Raw genomic sequence first — 21,386 nt, 5'->3', positions numbered from 1 at the left:
CAGTCAGATATTCTAACTGAAACAATGAGGTCAAAGCTTAGTTCAGTGTGAGTTTAAGTCAGGGGTCCTCAAACTATGGCCCGTGGGCCACATGCAAATACAAATATTGTATTTGTTCCCGTTTTGTTTTTTTTACTTCAAAATAAGATATGTGCAGTGTGCATAGGAATTTGTTCATAGTTGTTTTTTTTTTAAACTATAGTCTGGCTCTCCAATGTTCTGAGGGACAGTGAACTGGCCCCCTGTTTAAAAAGTTTGAGGACCCCCTGGTTTAAGTGATTCTCTGCAGAAAGATCTTGATTGGAAATGCCAAGTACAAGCCTCAAATCTGCAGGTTGGCACCTCAAGAACTGCTGCAAATTCTACTGCATGCCCTGGCTTCTTGGGCCAACACTACTTAATTACTACTCTGATACAATGCAGATCACTCTCAGCAAAAGAAAAGCAAAAGGGGCTTTTAGACCAATACTTCCATTGCTTGCTTTCAGATGTTCAAATCCTCAAAAAAGTGAGAATGTCAACATCTTAATTTTAAGCCAATGAATTTATTATGAACCAGAGGCCAGTTGTTTTTCCATTATAAGAGTGTCATGTGAAAAGAGTACCCTTTTCCCAAATATTACCATTAGCTTTTGTCACCTTTCCCTTTTTGTCACCCCCAAACAACAGTTACATTTCCCAAAAACCTATGAAGTAGAATACTCTTTTATCTTCTTGGGCTAAACATGAGAAACCAATTTTGGTCACTTGCTTGATAGCAGAGCATCAAATACAAGCCAATTCCTATGGATTTCAAGATCCTTGATATGTACAACCGGTACTGACTACCACAGATAATCTGCTCCAATTTCATAAGACATGTTTATGGATGAGGTAAACATTTAGAAAAACAACACAGCACTCTTGTGATACTAATATCCTAAAAGGGGGTGTATAATTCTCGTTTAGCCACAGTACATTTGTGAAAGTTTCAAATGCACAAAATAGTAGAGCAAAATCATCCAACCATTTTAAAAAAATGTCACCAATACTTTGATCAGGAATAATAAACACATGAAAAGAACCGAGTCTACAAGTTCTCAAACCTATATTGTGAGGCGGTTATTGGGAGCGCACAGCACTCAACCATTTTTCCTAAGGATAAAAAAATCTAAACTTAAAGACAAAGCCTTCTTTCACATCATTGGCAGAAGTAAAATCCTATCCCCACCACCTCATCTTGCAATTAAGGAAGTTACTACAAAATATCAACATGGAAGACATGGTCCCTGTTTTATTCCATTCTTAATGTACCCTCTAGGAGTAAAACAGGTTACTCAAAAGATAGTAGCCAGAAATTGTTTTTCCCAATGCCCAACTCCCTGTTCTGGGGAATTGGAAAGGGGGTAAACGTGGGCGGAGTTGTTCAGCAGCAGCCTGCCTTCTCCCAAGGGTTCAGTGCCTGGGGCGTTCAGGGCTCCAGGGGGCTTTGGACGCGATGCTTCGCGGCGGCTGTGCCGCCTCGTGGAGTCTTCACATCCATCCAGTCCACACTGACAATCGCCCTAGCTTTTCTCAGCCCCTGAAGGTGAGCTTTTTAGGCTCGGTCTCCAAAGTTTATCCAGCCTCCGATCATCAGCCACCCACCCGCCCGGCCGGTTGAGCCCCAGGTAAGGTTGAGTCCTGCCCTCGCCTCAGGCCCCCTAAGCCCCCGAATCTCCTTTTCCGCCACCTTTTCTGCCACGGATACAGGTTTACGTTTACCTCCATGTGCTCGTAGCAGAAGAAACAAAAGAAAGCCACCTCCCTGATCATAAAACGCCATCTTCGACTAATTGGCAAACCGAGGAGCCCCTCGGTCGGTCCCCCACCATCCGGCCCTAGGCACCCCCACCCCTCTCAGGCTGAGTTTGTAACGGCCCCAGGAAGCTCAGCTTAAATCGTCCGGGGTGATGGGGGGTTGTCCTCTGAGAGCCCTACCTGCCTCCCACCCTGGCTGCCAGGGCAGCATATTTCAGCGAATATTAAAAGGTGGTGTCTCCCACAGATGCACTTATCTCCGCAGAAAACTGTTCTGAGGGACCCAGCGGAGGGACTGACGAGCCAGGGAACCGGCCCGCGTGGAGCCGCAGCGCGTGTACTTACAAAGCGATTAAAGCTCCTGCGGAACATCGCGTCCAAGGCTGGGGCGCCGAGCTGCGTTCTGCCGGGCTGTCTGGGAAGGTGCCGTCCACAGAACACACTGCGGCGTGGGCTGCTGGCGCGAAGCGCACGGGAGGCAGGCTACCCGGCCACCAGCCGGCCGCCTGCACCGTCGCCGCCCTCCTAGGCTCTGCACGCTACCCCGCCCCCCCACCCTCTCGCGCCCCCGCCCCGCCTCACCCACGGCCCGCCCCCGCCCGCGCGTCCTGGGGGCTGAGGCCCGGTCGCTCCCACTTATCTGGCCCCAGCACCGCCGCCCCTCCGCTCCCGCAGCAGCCCGCGGAAAAGGCGACTCCGAAGCGCGGGGGAGGGAAGGTAGAGGAGCCCTAGGCTCCTCCTGCGGGGAGGGGACGCCCCTATCTCTCAGCCGGTGCCGGCGCCGGGCTCGGCCTCCCGCGGTCTGCACTCTTCCCTGAAGCAGTGCCACCGCCCGCCCTCCCCGCTAGCCAGCCCGCGTGCTTCCGCCCCACTCGGGGCACAGGGGGGACTCTCCAAGGCACCCCGCGCCTCACCTTGCCTCAGCCTGGCACTACTCCACTGGCTTGGTCGGGAGTCACAGCCTCCCCTGACCCGGCCCTAACTCCTCCACCGCACCGCTTCACTCGCAGCCCCTCCTCGGTCCGCGCCGCCCAGCGCTTTCGTCCCGCACCCGGGTTGGGGAGCCACAGTGCCGCCCACCGGCCCGCACTCACTGTGAACACCCCAGAGCGAGCGGGGCGGGGAAACTAGTTACGAAACCCGCCCCCTCCTCATCTGGAAAGCGCGGGTCACCCCACTACTCTCTCCTAGCTCCGCTCTCCGCTTCCACCTACTTGTCTGTCCCTCCTTTGGTTCTCTTGTCCTACCTCCCACCTAATCCGTCTTACTTCCACTTTCTCTATGAGGTTGTAAAGTCAAGCTTGTGCCGTTACTGCGCAGGGGGGCGGGATTTCCCGGCCACCCATCCCCACCCCAAACTCCGCCCCCTCTCCTCCCAGCCCCCGCACTTCTTCCGGAGCAACCTGGGAGTTGTAGTCCAACCTGTGCCTCTATTCAACCAAGTACTGTGGGCCGGGAGCTCCCTCACTCGCCGGTGCCTGGTTTGCCCAGAGCGATGAAGGAGGAAGCGGCTGAGACCTCCGGGCCAAACCGAGGTTCTCAGCACCGACTGACTGTGGAGGCCAGGAGTGCTCCCCAGATTCCCCGCGATGGGAAATGGGAGAGGGATAAGTGAGGCAAGCCCCAAATGCTGGGAGCCGTCTCTAGGGCGCGAAAATTGTGAAACCCTTCTCAGCTCCTAGTTTAGAACTGGAATTTGCGAAACTTTAAAAATGAGATATGAAAGCTGAGTTTAGAATTGCCCCGAGACTGGGCATCCCAACCCCCACCTTTTTATGGCTTGCCCGAGGCTGTTGAAGAACTTTCTGATTCCTCTATAAAAGTAAAGAACTAAATACATTTACCCGAGCTTTCTACTGTGCCATATTCTCCAGCCAGTCTAGAGTTGGGGACAGGGTCCAGCGACAACTCGGGCCTCCCTTCAGATCGTGAAGGGCCCTTATTGCTGGCCACGGCCTCTTCTCCTTTTCTCCTCGGGGGTTCAGACTCACTTCAACAAACCTTTATTGGGCATTTTCTTTGTACCATGCACTGTGCTAAGGGCTGGGTGCAGCAACTTCTTGAAAGACCTCCCCAATAAGCTGGTCGCAGTCTAGTCAGGGGATGTCTGCTGGAGTAGAGGTTCAGAAAATGGGGAGGAGCAATATTACATCTGAAAAGGGGATCTGGAAAACTTTTCTGAAAACGCTGAAGATTACACTGGACCTTGAAACGTAGGAAGGATTTACAGGACCTGACATCAAAAAAAAAAAAAATAATAATAATAAAAAAAGCCCAGTGGGCAAAGTCCAGGGTGGAGGGAGAGGTCTGTGAGAAAGTACAGGACGACCTAAGAAAAAGAACACACTGCCCTGTCAGATGCCCAGGATGTGTGGGCTGTGTGAGCAGCTCGCCTGAATGAACTAAACTTCCCCAAAGGACCTTCAGAAACACCCTATGAAATTTGACTTTGATTCTTTGAGTGAGGAGCCAATCCCCAAAATGCAAATGCGTGAAATTTAAGGTAGGTGCGCAAACTCCTAATCGCCAAGAAGTAAAATCTTATTTTTCCAGTTCTTTCCCTATTGTGGTTCCATCAGATTTGCTCACACTTGAGGATACATCTAATGATTTTTGAAGTTTATATAAAATGTATATTAATCAGACATTAGGATGTTTCTTTGTTTGTTTTGTAAAATGGATCTAAACTTTGCTATCTATTCTTTCAAAGATATATTTTCAAATATAGTTTATTTTCTGGCTTTACTTTTTGTTGAACACAGCAACTAATGTAATTTAACTCACTAATTATTTGTTGAACATCTATGTAACAGGCCCTGTTCTAGATACTGAAACTTGGGTGTGGAAGAGGTTCTTGTCATTTGTTCTAGGCACAAGTTTAGAATCATCCTATCTAATAATAGACAAACATGGTAATTGACCGTACCTTTGCTATGCCTCCCATGGGCTAATCAGCGAGATATGCAAATTAACCGCTAACAAAGATGGCGGTTAATTTGCATACATAAGTGCGAAGTGGCGGAGCGAAGACTGAAGGCGGCTCTGGCCGGAGCAAAGGCCTGGGTCCCGGGTGCCGGAGGAAAACTGGTGCTGACAGCCAGGGGAAGGGAAGGCCTATTGCACAAATCTTTTCGTGCAACAGGCCTCTAGTTATCAATAAAGTGCATCCTTATCAATAAAATAGGTAATACGAAATGAATTTAGACATTGGGGTTGCAAGTGCTTACTAGTAAGTAATAAGTAATATCTTTTTGTATACAATTTTGTTAAACAAATGGAAAAATGTACTTTGCTTATGAATTCAAACAGACCAACTTAAACAATTAGAGAACTGAAAATTGTTTTGCAGTGTTCTCTCACACACCATTGTGAATTATCTCACAAGCCATTGTCATGTAGCCCAGCCTAAAAGCAAAGCGTTTAGCATCCCCCAAGGTAAAGCAGTAATGTTTGTCATATTTTCATTTGTTATTATAATTACACTATCTTTATGTTCTCCTAATTTATTTCATCACAACATCTATACTCATGGGTTTGCTTGACTATAAAAATGCAATTGCACACAAATCAATCTATGCTCAGCAAAACATGAAAATTATGCAACGTAATTTTTTCCATATACAAGCTCAACCTGAAGTTAGAGTTACTCTCACACACATCCTCTAGAGTTACTTTCCTTTGAGCTTTTTTATGACAAGAAGAAATTATTTTTGTTCTTTTCAATGCCTTTTCACAGTTTCTTAAGAAAACCCAAGTGTTGTACAGGCTGCTGTCAATGACTATGAAAAAGCAGACCATCAGCCTGGATTTTCATTTGGCCAACTCCATAAACACAACTGCAAACACTAACTTCCTCCAGCCTAAACTGTCAGAAGCCTTGGAATATATAACACCAACCCTTATGGTGTAGCAGCTGACTGCAGCAAAAGTCCCAGTATCCTGCAAGCAGGAATTGTGAGGAAGCAGTCTTTTGTCCTTTTCACATCTTGACTAGGTATAATACTTACTGTAGGATAAAGGGAAGGGTAAGTGTTCTCCCTTGACTATTTTAATTCTGCTGCTCCATTTCTGCACATGCTCCTTATAAACCCTTCTTATCTATTGACCTCCTTGTTCTTTCCCACCTTCTACCTCAACCCCTCAGAAATCTCACCATGGCAAATGGGCAGAACCACCTCTAGGTCATAGGATGCAGTCTACAGTTTCAAAGGAGGAGAGCACACTGCTTCTGGGTTCAGTCAGTTGGTCAGCAATTCAGGGATCCAGCAGGAAGGGACTGGTAAGAAGGTGTCACTTCCTCCATCTAATACTAAAAAAAGAAAAGAAAAAAAGTTGAAGCTGTTATATCAGCATCTAAATTAGTGCCATCAGCAAGTTGAAGAAATTCAACTGTCTGCTGAGCTTTCAAACATACCTCATAAGACTGTCTTTTGCCCATTTGACATTTTTTCTCTCTCTTTCAAGACTGGCCTTAATGCTTATTTAAGACCAATTTTACCCATATCTCCCTATAGGCCCCCTTCAATTCATTTTTTTACACTGCATCCACTAAAATCTTTGGAAGACAAATCAGATCAAATCACTCCCCTATCTATGATTTTTTAGTAGCTTCTCATTGCGTTAGGATAAGTCCCAAATCTTACTTTTCCATCATCTACATGGCTATGAATTCTCTGACCCAGGCCTTCCTCTCTAATCTCAATGGGCCTATTCTCCCCCTCATTCACCAAGCTCCACCCCACTGGACACCTTTCTTCCCATAAGTTCCAAAAGATCCATTTCCCCTGACAGCTTTTGCACATGTTAACCATGGAAAGCTTTCACATGGCCTTTGATATTCCTTTTTCAGATCTTAGCTTAAATGTCACTTTGTCAGATGCGATCAGAGCTCCTTGCTATAGTGCTCCAAATAGCTCATATTAATGACATTTAGGGTACTGACAAATGAGGTTAGTAATCATGAAGAACAGCAGAGGTCCAAGGGGATTGTGAATGATCTAATATTGTTTTGCTTTGCAAAAAGGGAAAGTTGATGTATTCTAGTAATCATGATATCAAAGGTAAACAAGGTTCTAGAGAAGACAATTAAAAGGATAGCATATTGCTCTAGCCAGTTTGTTCAGTGGATAGAGTGTCGGGCAGCAGACTGAAGGGTTCCAGGGTTTGATTCTGGTCAAGGGTGCATACTTTGTTTGCAGGCTCGCCCCCCAGTCAGGGCACCTGCGGGAGGCAACCAATGGATGTGTCTCTCTCACATTGATGTTTCTCTCTCTCTCTTAGTCTCTCCCTCTCCTTTCCTCTCTCTCTAAAAATCAATGGGAAGATATCTTCGGGTGAGGATTAACAAACAGGAAAAAAGGATGGCATATTTTATCACAGTGAGAGTGAAGAGGCAATCACCAGGAACCACAACGAGTTCACTGAGATATAGTACTAGTAGTTTGGCCTTCAAGATTCTGAGAAAATGATTTCTAATTCAGAATTCCACATTCTCTCAAACTATATTGGTAGGATAGACAGAGAAGAAGTTAGAAATGTTGTGGCATAAGAAGAGTAAATCTTTATTCTCCATAATAAGAAGTCATTAAGTGAAAATATATCAGTACAGTTATATTATTGAGAAAAGAGGAGGTAAATACCAGAAGAAACAGCTAAAACAATGGAAAGTACTAACCTCTAGGAGCATAAGTTGAGAATGGAAAAGAATGTGATAAGGGACTTCAATTTTTTTCTCTTTTACAAATTATAAATAACTTTTAAACTATGTACATGTATTGTTTTCATAAAAATTAGTTCAAAAATATAAATAGCATTTGTACATGCACACAGGAAGTTGGAGAGCATTCTAACCAAGAGAAATGGCAAAAATGTGGAGGTAAAATTATTCCAGTAAATGGTAAGTGGATCTGCCTACAGGCACAATGAAACCATGTTAAAGATTAGTAAATGATATAAAATTCAAACCCACCTTCTTAGGAAGTCACTGGAATATGCATTGTATCATATAAGAGAATAAACTAAGAAAGAGGAAGATATGAGACCCATAAAACAGGGGACAAACACAAAAGAGAGGTAAAGGGAATTCCCCAGATGATAATGAAAGAAAGTTCAAAATAAATAGTTGTGTGGCATACCTAGAGAGCAACCAGGCCCAAAGAAAGTTGGAAGATGGAAGAACACAGGAGGGGTGTGGCTAAAGAAAAAATATTTAGATTAACTGATAGATTACCTTATATGTTTGACCACATGGAAAATAGTATTCAGAAAAGTATTACAATTGTATGGAAAATTAATGAAGAATTAATGATTGATATATATAAAAGGCAGCAAACTAACAAAAACCAAGGCAGTTTTTAACTCCAGGAGAAACTGAAAGTTGTTCAAGAAAGTGAGTCATGATAAAATGCTACTTGGCTCCAAAGTAAAAGATACGTAGCATAACAGTGAAAACTGCCTTACTGATATAACAAAGTTCTTCTGGAGGATGAAGGGAAAACAAGTTGGAAAGTTTGTTTTTATAAGAGGTCTAAATCTTTCTCTTTCATAATAAGAAGGCAATAAACTACCTAAAAATGGAAAGATTAAAACAAAACAAAACATCAGTATAAGTACATTCTGTAGAATTGTGGAAGTAAATACTAGAAGAAACAACTCAAATTATTGAAAGTGGTTGCCTTAGTAGTACAGACTGGAAGTTTGGAGAGATGTAGGGTTTTGCTCTTTTTATTTTTAAGTCTTATTAATCTATTTAACTTTTAAACTATACATATGCATTACTTTCAAAAATTAATAGGGAGCATTTGTGATCATCCTTCTTGGCAATGTCATCAATTTGGCTCAAATATACTCATAAAAATTCTCTCCAAATTTGGATATTTCTTATATTGACATTTACTTAGCATTGCTGGTAGAATTTTGAAGAAGTCCAGTCAGGACCACCCCATGGACACAGATGCAGTGCTAGGTACCAGCATGAGCCCATTGTGCTCCACTGGTGCCCTGCTTCAAATCAGATGAACTTGGAAAGGACATCAAATAAAGACACTCTCCAACCTTGTTGAAAGGGTCCTTATCAGGCACCTAACCATGAATGAGCACCAATTCTTGCCTCCTCCTACAAGGGGCATCAAAAATTCCTCTAGGATGAGAAGCCTCTGACATCAGAGGTACACAGCTATCTCAAGACATTGACAAAGCCTGTATACATATAGACTGATGTTGAACTCAGAAAATGTTTTGTCTTTACCTGTCTGCTAACAATATTAGCCATAATAATAGTTACACTTGTTATTTGGGCTTTTCTATATAGTCCAACTGTTTATAATTACTGAACATGTTTAAGATAACTGTTAATACTCTTTATGGCTTATGTAAATGTTATATAGGGTGTCCCCAAAATATACACACACACTCTGAATAATTATAAAGACAGTGTTTATTAAAATACATTTCATTTTTAAAATTGAGCTATCAGCTCTTAAAGTGTGCATACATTTTTGGGGATACCCTGTATTAGATTCAAAATACAGAAAAAAAACACAATAGCTAGGAGGACCATCAGGATTAAGCAACCTTTTTTTTCCAAACTAAAGGAGACCTACACAGGTTTAAAAGTAGAGAGGGAAGGATTATGTAGAAAGGAGAAGCTAAAGATTTTATTATATTTTTTTAAAAATTCTCACTTGAGCATCTGTTTCTATTGATTTGAGAGAGAAAGAAAGAGAGAGAGAGAGAGAGAGAGAGAGAGAGAAACATCAATGTGAGAGAGAAACCTTGATTGATTGCCTCCTGCACATGCCACAACCAGGTATTGAACCAAGGTATGTGCTTTGATGGAGAACTGAACCACAACCTTTTTGGTGTATGGGATGATGCTCCAACCAACTGAGCCACCTGGCCATGGTGAGAAGTTAATATTTTAATTTTTTAAAAAAAATATATTTTATTGATTTTTTACAGAGAAGAAGGGAGAGGGATAGAGAGCCAGAAACATTGATGAGAGAGATCGATCAGCTGCCTCCTGCACGCCCCCCAGTGGGGATGTGCCCGCAACAAAGGTACATGCCCTTGACCGGAATCGAACCTGGGACCCCTGAGTCCGCAGGCCGACACTCTATCCACTGAGCCAAACCAGTTCGGCAAGAAGTTAATATTTTAGAGAAAGAAGATAACTGAGGTAGGTGGGTGTGAAATGAAGCAAGAGGGGATGGACTGGAGAAAATGAGGCTCAGGTTTGAGAGGAGATGAGTGAACCTTCTTCCTCTAAGACAGGAAAGAAGGCTGAGAGGAGAGAGGGGGGTTCAAATGGTGTTAGAGAAAAGATGCACAGGAGTGAGTGGTCTCTACCTTTTGAGCAGAGCTTAATTTTTGTAAGAAAGATTTATTGGGGAGAGACAGAACCAAGATGGTGGCATAGGTACACACTTGTACTTGCTGCCTCACAGCCACATCAAAAATACAACTAAAAGACAAAACGGATAACATCCAGAACCACGGGAAGGCTGGCTGAGTGGAAATTCTACAACTAGAAGGAAAGAGAAAAGCGCACTGAAGCTGGTAGGAGGTACAGAGGTGCGCAAGTGCAGAGGTAAGGAGGCACGTGCGGAAATGGGCTGGCAACTGGGTACGCTGTTGTCTTTTTCAATTGGGAGGGTGACACAAGCTCCCAATTGCTCTGAACTCCAGTTCCAGGTGAGACTCTGGGGACCCAGACTCATATGGGGAGAAACTGGACTGTCTGGCATTGGGCTGGAACATGGGGGCGGCTTTCTCGCAGAGGTGCTTGCAGCGATCCTTGTTCCTGCACCAGGGAGGGGTGGCGGGGGGGTGTGCAGAATGCCGAGATGCAGGGACTTCTCTGGTACAGTGCTTACTGGCAGCCATTGCTGTTTGCTCCACCCTGGTGATTCCCTGAGACCCCACCCCAACCAATTTACAACACAACCCAAGCTATGTGCAGTGGCTTTTGAATATGAATGGCCTTTGCTCTCACACGAAAAACCTAACAAACTACAGCTGGGTCAGAGAGCCCCAGAGCTTCCAAAAGAAGGCCTAAGGCTTGACAGCAGCCTGCTTTGCTTCACAGCTGGGCCTCGTCTGGGCACTTCCAAACCCAAACAAAGAGGAGGAATCCGCAGATCTCTCTGTAGCTCCTGCTGGGCGGCCCCAGACAGTGGCTGACCTTGCACCTCCTTGGAGATCCAAGAGCCAGTGTACCCAGTGGTCAGAGTGAGACCATACCAGATTAAAACTCTTCACATCCATAAGAGACACACTCAAGGGGCAGACTCAGTGAGCACCAAAGCCCCACTGAAGCAACTCCTGCCCCATAAGGGTGTCTCCAGGAAAGCAGTTCTCCCATTGTAGACACAACTGGTCCTCACAGCCAATTGGCCTAGAGGTCAATTCCTCCCAATGATATCAACAGCAATTAAGGCTTAACTACAACAAGACTGGGCACACAGACCACAAGGGGGTGCACCAAGAGTGTCCACCTCAGGTAATTAGGGAGGCTGAGCCACTGGGTCCTATAGGACACTTAGCACACAAAGCCACTCTATCAACACAAGGAAGCAGCCAAAATGCGGAGACAAAGAAACAGGTCACAAGCAAAAGAAATGGAAGAAAGCAAACTACTGGATATAGAGTTCAAAACCACACTTATAAGGTTACTCAAGAATCTTCTAGAAACCTCTGAGAAATTTAGTGAGACCCTCAAGGATATGAAAAAGGACCAATCAGAAATTAAGCATCCACTGACTGAAATAAAGAATATTATACAGAGATCCAACAGCAGACTAGAGGATCACAAGAATCAAGTCAAAGATTTGAAATACGAAGAAGCAAAAAACACCCAAACGGAAAAACAAAAAGAAAAAATAATCCAAAAATATGAAGATAATGTAAGGAGCTTCTGAGACAACTTCAAGGGTATTAACATCTGAATTATGGCGGTGCCAGAAGAAGAGAGACAACAAGATATTGAAAACCTATTTGAAGAAATAATGACAGAAAACTTCCCCTACCTGGTAAAAGAAATAGACTTACAAGCTCAGGAAGTGCACAGAACTCCAAACAAGAGGAATCCAAAGAAGACCACACCAAGACACATCATAATTAAAATGCCAAGGGCAAATGACAAAGAGAGAATCTTAAAAGCAGCAAGAGAAAAACAGTTAGTTACCTACAAGGGAGTGCCCATATGACTGTCAGTTGATTCCTCAACAGAAACTATGCAGGCCAGAAGGGAGTGGCAAGAAATATTCAAAGTGATGAATAGCAAGAACCTACAACCAAGATTAATCTACCCAGCAAAGCCATAATTTAGAATTGAAGGTCAGATTAAAAGCTTCACAGATAAGAAAAAGCTAAAGGAGTTCATCATCACCAAACCAGTATTATATGAAATGCTGAAGGGTATTCTCTTTTTTTTAATTATTAGTTAAATCTTTATTGTTCAGATTATTATATTTGTTCCTCTTTTTTCCCCCATAACTCCCCTTCACCCAGTTCCCACCCTACCCTTCTCCCTCACTCCCCACCCACTGTCCTCATCCATAGGTGTACTATTTTTGTCCAGGCTCTTCCCACATCCCCCTCACCCCTTTCCCCACCAAGAATAGCCAGCGCACTCCCTTTCTATGCCCCTGATTCTATTTCTTTCACCAGGTAGGGGAAGTTTTCTGTCATTATTTCTTCAAATAGGTTTTCAATATCTTGTCCTCTCTCTTCTTCTGGCACCCCTATAATTCAGATGTTGGTATGCTTGAAGCTGTCCCAGAGGCTCCTTACACTATCTTTGTATTTTTTGGATTCTTTTTTCATTTTGTTTTTCTGGTTGGGTGTTTTTTGCTTCTTTGTATTTCAAATCACTGACTTGATTCTTGCAATCCTCTAGTCTGCTGTTGGGAGTCTGTATAATATTCTTTATTTCAGTCAGTGTATGCTTAATTTCTAGTTGGTCCTTTATCACAACCTCGAGGGTCTCATTAGATTTCTTGTAGATCTCATTAAGTTTATCGGCAGTTTCTAGAAAATTCTTGAAAAACCTTAAAAGTGTGGTTTTGAACTCTATATCCAGTAGTTTGCTTTCCTCCATTTCTGTCATTTGTGTCCTTTTTCTTTGTCTCCACATTTTTAATGCTTCCCTTTGTTGATAAAGTGATTTTCTGTGCTAAGTGTCCTCTAGGGCCCAGTGGTTCAGCCTCCCCAATTACCTGAGGTGGACACTCTTGGTGCACCCCCTTGTGGTCTTTGTGCACAGTCTTGTTGTAGTTAAGCCTTGATTGTTGTTGGTATCATGAGAGGAATTGACCTACAGGCCAATTGGCTGTGAGAATCAGCTGTTTCTGCAGTGGGAGAACTTCTGTGCTAGAGACACCCCTCTGGGACAAGACTTGCTTCAGTGGGGCTTTGGTGCTCACTGAGTCTGCCTCCTGAGTGTGTCCTTTATGGTTCCAGGGAGCTGCAAACTGGATGGTCCCACTCTGACCACTGGGTTTCCTGGCTCCTGGATCTCTAGGGAGGTGCTAATCTAGCCTTTGCCTGAGGCTATCCAGCAAAAGCATCTGTGCAGGGCTTGGGCGGGGCGGGTCCCACGGAATCAACAGGGCAGGGCTAGCAGTTATGGCATCTCCGCTTCTCAGTATCCTGGAAAGCCCTGCCAGCCCCTCCGAGAGAAAGCTGCCCTTGAGCTCCGACCGATGCCAGACAGTCCGGCTTCTCACTTGTGAGTCTGGGTCCCCAGAGACTCGCTCAGAACTGGAGCTCAGAGCCTGAGACTCCCTCCCGATTGAAAACGACAACCGCATCCTAAGCCACCAGCCCTCTCCGCATGCACCTCCACACCTTAGTATTTTACTTCCGCATTGCACCTCCTCTGAGTCTCGGTATGCTTTTCTCTTTCCTTCTAGTTGTAGAATTTCTACTCAGCCAGTCTTCCTGTGGTTCTGGATGATGTCTGTTCCGTCTTTTAGTTGCATTTTTGAAGTGGTTGTTCGAGGCAGCAAACTCCGGTGTTTACCTATGCTGCCATCTTGGTTTTTCCCTGAAGGGTATTCTTTAAGAAGAGGAAGAAGAAGAAAAAGGTAAAGATAAAAATTATGAACAAATACATATCTATCAACAAGTGAATCTAAAAATCAAGTGAATAAAAAATCTGATGAACAGAATAAACTGGTGAATATAATAGAATCAGGGGCATAGAAAGGGAGTGGACTGGCAATTCTCATGGGGGAGGGGGTATGAGGGGTGCAGGAAGAGACTGGACAAAAATCGTACACCTATGGATGAGGACAGTGGGGGGGGGGGTTAGGGCATGGGGTGGGATGGGAACCAGGTGGAGGGGAGCTATGGGGGAAAAAAGAGGAACAACTGTAATAACCTGAACAACAAAGATAAAAAAAAAAGATCTATTGGGGAAGAGGATGGATCTTTGTAAGGAATCAAAGAACTGAACTTGAAGTTCAAATATAAAATTTACAAATTTGGGGGTATTCAACAGTCTTATATCCATCACTTTCTACTAGCCTATCTAATAAAGATGGAATATGCAAATTGACCATAACTTCACGACAAAGATGGCGGCGCCCACAGCCAATAAGGAGGAAATATGCAAATTGACGGGACAAGGTGAGAGGCGGAAAGGTGGTTCTGGGCCAGAGTAAAGGCGGTGCCAGCAGCCAGGGCAAGGAAGGCCTATTCTTGCACAAATCTTCGTGCATCGGGCCACTAGTTTAAAATAATAGCATACTGCACCATCCTTCAGTCTCCTTGATCAAATAATTCATATTTATCTTCAAGCCAAAATTTAAATACTAAGGCTCAGGCAAGATGCCATCAAAATCCATTAAAACTGTCTCTCTTCCCACCAGTGATAGTGATACAAACTCCCCTTAACTATCAAATTCAATCATGAGTTAATATCTCTGTTGGTGTCTTTTATTTTTAAGTCATATTGTTCCTAGTGCCTCACTTTCTCACACTTTTACTTCCATTTGGCATTATTCAGCAAGTATTTAGTCTGCCCTGCTTGAAAAAGTATTTGCAATTTTGGTGTCACTTATCACTTGTCACTAGAATACATAAACATGCACAAAACAGAACAAAGACAAGATCTTCTTGAGGACAAAAACCATGCATTATTTATCTTTATTCTTATTTCCCAGGGAAGAGTGTGATACACTGATGAAGCTCAAGAAATGTTTACAAAGAAATGAATGATTATCTATGTGCTCTTAGGGGGAGAGCCCTAAACTAAGATCCAAGAGATGTTAGTTCTGACTGAAATCTAGAATTTCCCCTTGGACCAATCACACACATTCTCTGGACCTTATTTTGCCCATGGGAAATTGAGGAGATTGGATAACTTATTAATTATTTCTGAACTTTATGCCATTTTTAAGCAGATATAATTTCAGGTTTCCATGTAGTAATATATAGCTTGGTATTAGAAATTTATTTTTTTAATTGTTTTATTGCTTAAAGTATTACAAAGAGTATTACATATGTCTCCTTCTTTTCCCACCCTTAACAATCCCCCAGCCTCCCCTACCCCCCAGTGTCTTATGTCCATTGTTTATGCTTATATGCATGCATACAGGTCCTTCAGTTGATCTCTTACCCGCCCCCTCCCACCCTTCAACCCTCCCCAGCTTTCCCGCTGTAGTTTGACAGTCTGTTCAAGGCAGCTCTGCCTCTGTATCTATTTTGGTTCATCAGTTTATAATGGTCTTTATTATCCATGAGTGAGTGAGATCATGTGGTGTTTTTCCTTCATTGACTGGCTTATTTCACTTACCATAATGCTCGCCAGTTCCATCCATGCCATTGCAAATGGTAAGAGTTCCTTCTTTTTTACAGCAGCATAGTATTCCATCCTGTAGATGTACCACAGTTTTCTAATCCACTCATCTGCTGATGGGCACTTAGGCTGTTTCCAGATCTTAGCTATGGTGAATTGTGCTGCTATGGACATATGGGTGCATATATCCTTTCTGATTGGTGTTTCTGGTTTCTTGGGATATATTCCTAGAAGTGAGATCACAGGATCAAATGGGAGTTCCATTTTTAACTTTTTGAGGAAACTCCATACTGTCTTCCATAGTGGCTGCACCAGTCTGCATTCCCACCAGCAGTGCACGAGTGTTCCTTTTTCTCCACATCCTCTCCAGCACTTGTTGTTTGTGGATTTGTTGATGATAGCCATTCTGACAGGTGTGAGATGGTACCTCACTGTTGTTTTGATTGGCACTCTCAGATGATTTGTGACTTTGAGCAAGTTTTCATATGTCTCTTGGCTTTCTGAATGTCCTCTTTTGAAAGGTGTCTATTTAGGTCCTTTGCCCATTTTTTGATTGGATTGTTTATCTTCCTTTTATTAAGTTGTATGAGTTCCCTATAAATTTTGGAGATTAGGCCTTTATCAGATATAACATTGGCAAATATGTTTTCCCACGCAGTGGGCTTTCTTGTTGTTTTGTTGATGGTTTCTTTTGCTGTGCAGAAGCTTTTTATTTTGATGTAGTCCCATTTTTTTATTTTCTCTTTAGTTTCAAGTGCCCTAGGAGCTGTATCAGTGAAGAAATTGATTTGGCATATGTCCGAGATTTTGTTGCCTTTGGATTCCTCTAGTATTTTTATGGTTTCCCATCGTACATTTAAGTCCTTTATCCATTTTGAGTTTATTTTTGTGTATGGTGTAAGTTGGTGGTCTAGTTTCATTTTCTTGCATGTATCCGTCAAATTTTCCCAACACCATTTATTGAAGAGACTGTCTTGACTCCATTGTATGTTCTTGCCTCCTTTGTCAAATATTAATTGAGCATATTGGTTCGGGCCGATTTCTGGGCTCTCTATTCTATTCCATTGACCTATATGTCTGTTTTTGTGCCAATACCAGGCAGTTTTGAGAACAGTGGCTTTGTAGTACAGCTTGATATCTGGTATTGAGATCCCACCTATTTTGTTCTTCTTTCTCAAGATCGCTGCAGCTATTTGGGGTCTTTTTTTATTCCATATGAATTCTTGGAGAGTTCGTCCTAGGACTGTGTAATATGCCGTTGGTATTTTAATGGGAAGTGCGTTGAATTTATAGATTGCTTTGGGTAGTATGGACATTTTAATGATGTTGATTCTACCAATCCATGAACATGGTATGTTCTTCCATCTGTTTATGTCTTCCTCTATCTCCTTTTTTAACGTCCTGTAGTTTTCTGAGTAAAGGTCTTTTACCTCCTTAGTAAGTTTATTCCTAGGTAGCTTAATTTTTTTGGTGCGATGGTAAATGGGATTGTTTTTTTAGTCTCTCTTTCTGTAAGTTCACTATTGGTGTATAGAAATGCCATAGATTTCTTGTTGTTAATTTTATATCCTGCTACATTGCCGAATTCATTTATCAAGTCTAATAGTTTTTGGTTTTTATTTTTTGTAGGAGTGATTCTACTAAGTTTATTTTTAAAAGGGACAGGACATTAATTTTGCACCAATATGACAAAGAACACACTGAGCTCCTGGTCCTCTATGTCCCCCTTCTGTAACAGATGGCCTGCTCCAGGACCCAAGCTCTAAAGGGCCGATCTCAGGTGCTTCCCATGACAGCAACTGCGGCTCATCCAGTTAACCTCCTCCCAGGTAGCACTTCTAATATGGGACCTCCAAGCGATAGGTTGTTCCCATCTCTTCCCCAAAACAGATGCAGTAAAAGACAAAGACTATTCTGTCTCCTAACGCAGAAGCAAAAAATTCAACCAGCATGAGATCCAATCCACAGGCCGACACATTCTCCAAGTCCAAACCCATGTGCAGACACTCTCTTCCCTCATCCAGGCATGAGAGAGAGCAGGGATATCTGCTTAGAGACCTAATTCCTCCTCGGGAGCTACGTGTTTCAAACAGGCCAGGACACAGAAATGGGCTAAGTACGCGTGGCTACTGAAAGGGCTTCTTTCCTAAGTGGGTCCTTTGATGTTTATCAAGGCTGGAACTCCAACTGAAACTTTTCCCGCAGTAGGAACACTTGTAAGGTTTCTCTCCTGTGTGAACCCTCTGATGCCTATTAAAGTTTGATCTTTGAATAAAGCTCTTCTCGCAGATGGGACACTTGTAGGGTTTCTCTCCTGTGTGAATTTTCTCGTGGTGGCTCAATCTGGAGAAGTCACTGAAGCCTTTCCCACAGTAGTCACATTTACAGGGCTTCTCTCCCGTGTGAATTCGCTGATGTTTCATGAAGTCTGAACTCCGCCAGAAGGCTTTTCTGCAGGTGAGGCACTGGAAGTATTTCTCTCTGGTGTGAATTCTTTGGTGAAAAACAAGCTGAGAGTTCCTGTAGAAGGTTTTCCCACACTCCCTGCAGGTGGGCAGTTTCTGGGCCATGGGGGCTCTCAGCTGCCTTTTAGGTGAGGCCTCTCTCTTCCCCTCAAGACACAGCACGAACAGTTCCCCTGGATGAGGATTAGGCACTTGACGGCCTCGCTGCCTCCCAGATTTCCTTTCTTGAGGAGAGAGCTGTTCCCTTACCCCCTCGCTTGGAAGGCTTTCCTGAGCCTCAGGGAGATTCTCTTCTCCAAAGCGACTCGGCTCCTCTTCAGTGAAGAGGCCACTCGGGGAAGCCTGAGCAGGCACCTTTTCTGAGGCGCGACAGGGGGCATCTGGAGGCTCCTGGTCCCTGTGATTTTCCAAGTTTATTTTATTTTATTTTTTTTAATATATTTTATTGATTTTTTACAGAGAGGAAGGGAGAGAGATAGAGAGTTAGAAACATCGATGAGAGAGAAACACCAATCAGCTGCCTCCTGCACATCTCCCACTGGGGATGTGCCTGCAACCCAGGTACATGCCCTTGACCGGAATTGAACCCGGGACCCTTCAGTCCGCAGGCCGACGCTCTATCCACTGAGCCAAACCAGTTTTGGCTGATTTTCCAAGTTTAGGTTCTCCTTGTCATTCTCCTGTCTATCTCCTCTGCAGGTGGGTCTTGGGATCTTCTCACTGACATGCAGGTGCAGTCCTGCAGTTCCTCCCCACACTCTGTTGAATTAGTAAGGTCAGGCTTGGAATTGGAAATGCCTCCTGAGACCATTTTCCCATAGGTCTCCAGCATAAGATCCCAGTATTGCTCCTTCTGAATGGAATCCAGGTGCTTCCAGTGCTCCTGAGGTGCCGTGTGGAGAAGTGAGGTTCCGAAGTCCTGATCTCCGATGAGCCTCTCCTCAGGCTGGGCAGGAAGCTGGGAAGCAGCCACTAGCTCTTGTTCCACTTCAGACTCCTCCTTCACCATGTGGCTCAGTGGCTCCCCTGGCCCAGAGGGTGAATTCCCAAGTCCCAGCTCCTGAGGTGTCACTTCAAGAAGAGACTCCACTTCCCCCATTTGGCAGCCTGCAGACTCCTCCTTCTCGGGTAAGATGGCCTGTCCTAGAACCTGGATGCTGATCCACTGCCACAGCCTCTGGGGGTCTCCCTTCAAGCTTTCCACCAGGGTCACTGCCTCTTCCCCGCTGCCGGGACACTGTTTCCGCACCCACATCTGAATCTCCCGGGGCAGAATGGTCAGGAACTGCTCCAACATGAGGAGCTCCAGGATCTGCTCCTTGGTGTGAACCTCTGGCTGCAGCCACTGGAAACAGAGCTTCCGAAGTTGTCTCAGGGTTTCCTGGGGCTCAGACATCACCTGGTAACGAAACTGCCTGAAAAGCTGGTTTGCAGCCTCAGGGCTGGCGGGCTCCCCTCGAGGGGCAGCATCTGGTCCAGAGACCAGGGAGTCCTCTGCCTTTGCCAGCGGTGGCAGCAGGACGAGGGCCTGCCCCAGCTCCACAGGCATCATCTGGCCTGCCACTCCTTCTAGGTGAAGTTCTTCTGGGATGAAGTTGTCTCCAGGGGGAACCAGGTCTTCACAGAGCCTCGCATACGAACACAAGAGGGAGTGAGACCCAGTGCTCATCTCCGACAAGGACCTTGAGTAGCGTTTTCTTTTAACCGGTGACTTGAGGAATGTCCCAGCTCCGCATTAGGCCCTGCTCATGTCATTTCTAAGCCTCACGATTGCCCTCCGCCTGCAGCGCCCACTCTGGGCGAATTTCCGTGCAGCTGCGCGTGCCTGCGGGGGCGGGGCGGGGCGAGCGAGGGGCGGAGCTAGGCTCCTAATAGTTTTTTTGATGGAGTCTTTAGGGTTTTTTATGTATAATATCATGTCATCTGCAAATAAGGACAGTTTTACTTCTTCTTTTCCAATTTGGATGTCTTTTATTTCTTCTTCTTGTCTAATTGCAATATCTAATACTTACAGTACTATATCGAACAGGAGTGGTGAGAGTGGGCATCCCTGTCTTGTTCTTGTTCTTAAGGGAAATGGTGTTCTTTTTTTGCCCATTGAGTATGATGTTGGCTGTGGGTTTGTCATATATGGCTTTTATTATGTTGAGGTATGATCCTTCTATTCCCACCTTGCTGAGAGTTTTTATCAAAAATGGGTGTTGGATTTTGTCAAATGCTTTTTCGGCATCAATTGATATGACTATGTGGTTTTTTTTCTCTCCATTTGTTTATGTGATGTATAACGTTTATTGATTTTCAGATATTGTACCATCCTTGCATCCCTGGGATAAATCCTACTTGGTCATGGTGTACAATCTTTCTGATGTACTGCTGGATCCGATTTGCTAAGATTTTGTTGAGGATTTTGGCATCTATGTTCATGAGGGATATTGGCCTGTAATTCTCTTTCATTGTGTTGTCTTTATCTGGTTTTGGTATTTGGGTGATGCTGGCTTCATAGAATGAGCTTGAAAGTGTTCCCTCCTCTTGATTTTTTTTGAAAAGTCTGAGGAAGATAGGTTTTATTTCTTCCTTGAATGTTTGTTAAAACTCCCCTGTGAAGCCATCTGGCCCCGGGCTATTATTTGTTGGGAGCTTTTTGATGACTGCTTCAATTTCTTCCATAGTTATTGGCCTATTGAGATTTGTAGATTCTTCCTTATTGAGTTTTGGAATGTTTTATTTTTCTAGAAATATGTCCATTTCCTACAGGTTGTCTAATTTGTTGGAGTAGAGTTGTCCATAGTATTGTTTAACAATCATTTGTATTTCTGTGGGATCTGTTGTTATTTCGCCTCTATCATTTCTGATTTTGTTTATTGGGTCTTCTCCCTTTGCTTCTAAGTGAGCCTTGCTAGAGGTTCATCAATCCTGTTTATCCTTTCAAAAACCAGCTCTTGGTTTCATTGATTTTGTTTATTGTTGTTTTGGTCTCTATGTCATTTATTTCTGCTCTGATCTTTATTATCTCCTTCCTTCTGCTCACTCTGGGCTTTTCTTGTTGCTCTCTTTCTAATTCGTTGAGTTGTAGAGTTAGATGATTTACTATCAGTTTTTCTTGTTTTTTGAGATAGGCCTGTAGAGCTATAAACTTCCCTCTCAGGATTGCTTTCATTGTGTCCCATAGGTTTTGGTTTGTTGTGTTTTCATTGTCATTAGTTTCCAGGGTGTTTTTAATTTCTTTTTGATCTCATTGGTAACCCAATCAATCTACACTAATAAAAGAGAAAAATGGTAATTGGCATACGACGCTACCCTTTTCATTGGCTAATCAGGGCTATATGCAAATTAACTGCCAA

General features: G+C 43.8%; 2 protein-coding genes across 5 annotated transcripts in view; both read right to left on the bottom strand.

The window, feature by feature from the left end:
• Positions 1-2,864, bottom strand: part of ATP11C (ATPase phospholipid transporting 11C) — a 226,948-nt gene extending 224,084 nt beyond the window's left edge. For all 4 annotated transcript variants that reach the window (XM_059679783.1, XM_059679781.1, XM_059679780.1 and 1 more), the window contains exon 1: positions 2,125-2,864. In XM_059679783.1, coding sequence (XP_059535766.1) covers positions 2,125-2,151 — 27 coding nt within the window. In that variant the 5' untranslated portion in view covers positions 2,152-2,864. The remainder of the gene's footprint in view (positions 1-2,124) is intronic.
• A 14,348-nt stretch (positions 2,865-17,212) lies between these two features.
• On the bottom strand, positions 17,213-19,849 carry LOC132223863 (zinc finger protein 18-like). Its single transcript, XM_059678900.1, is given in 3 exon segments — positions 17,213-18,461; positions 18,707-18,790; positions 18,793-19,849. Coding segments are annotated over 3 exon segments (1,761 nt in total). The 5' UTR covers positions 19,715-19,849; the 3' UTR covers positions 17,213-17,706.
• Positions 19,850-21,386: the final 1,537 nt, after the last annotated feature.

The sequence above is a fragment of the Myotis daubentonii genome, chromosome X, assembly GCF_963259705.1.
Source record: "Myotis daubentonii chromosome X, mMyoDau2.1, whole genome shotgun sequence".
Lineage (NCBI taxonomy): Eukaryota > Metazoa > Chordata > Mammalia > Chiroptera > Vespertilionidae > Myotis > Myotis daubentonii.
This window is presented reverse-complemented; position numbering and strand designations above follow the sequence as displayed.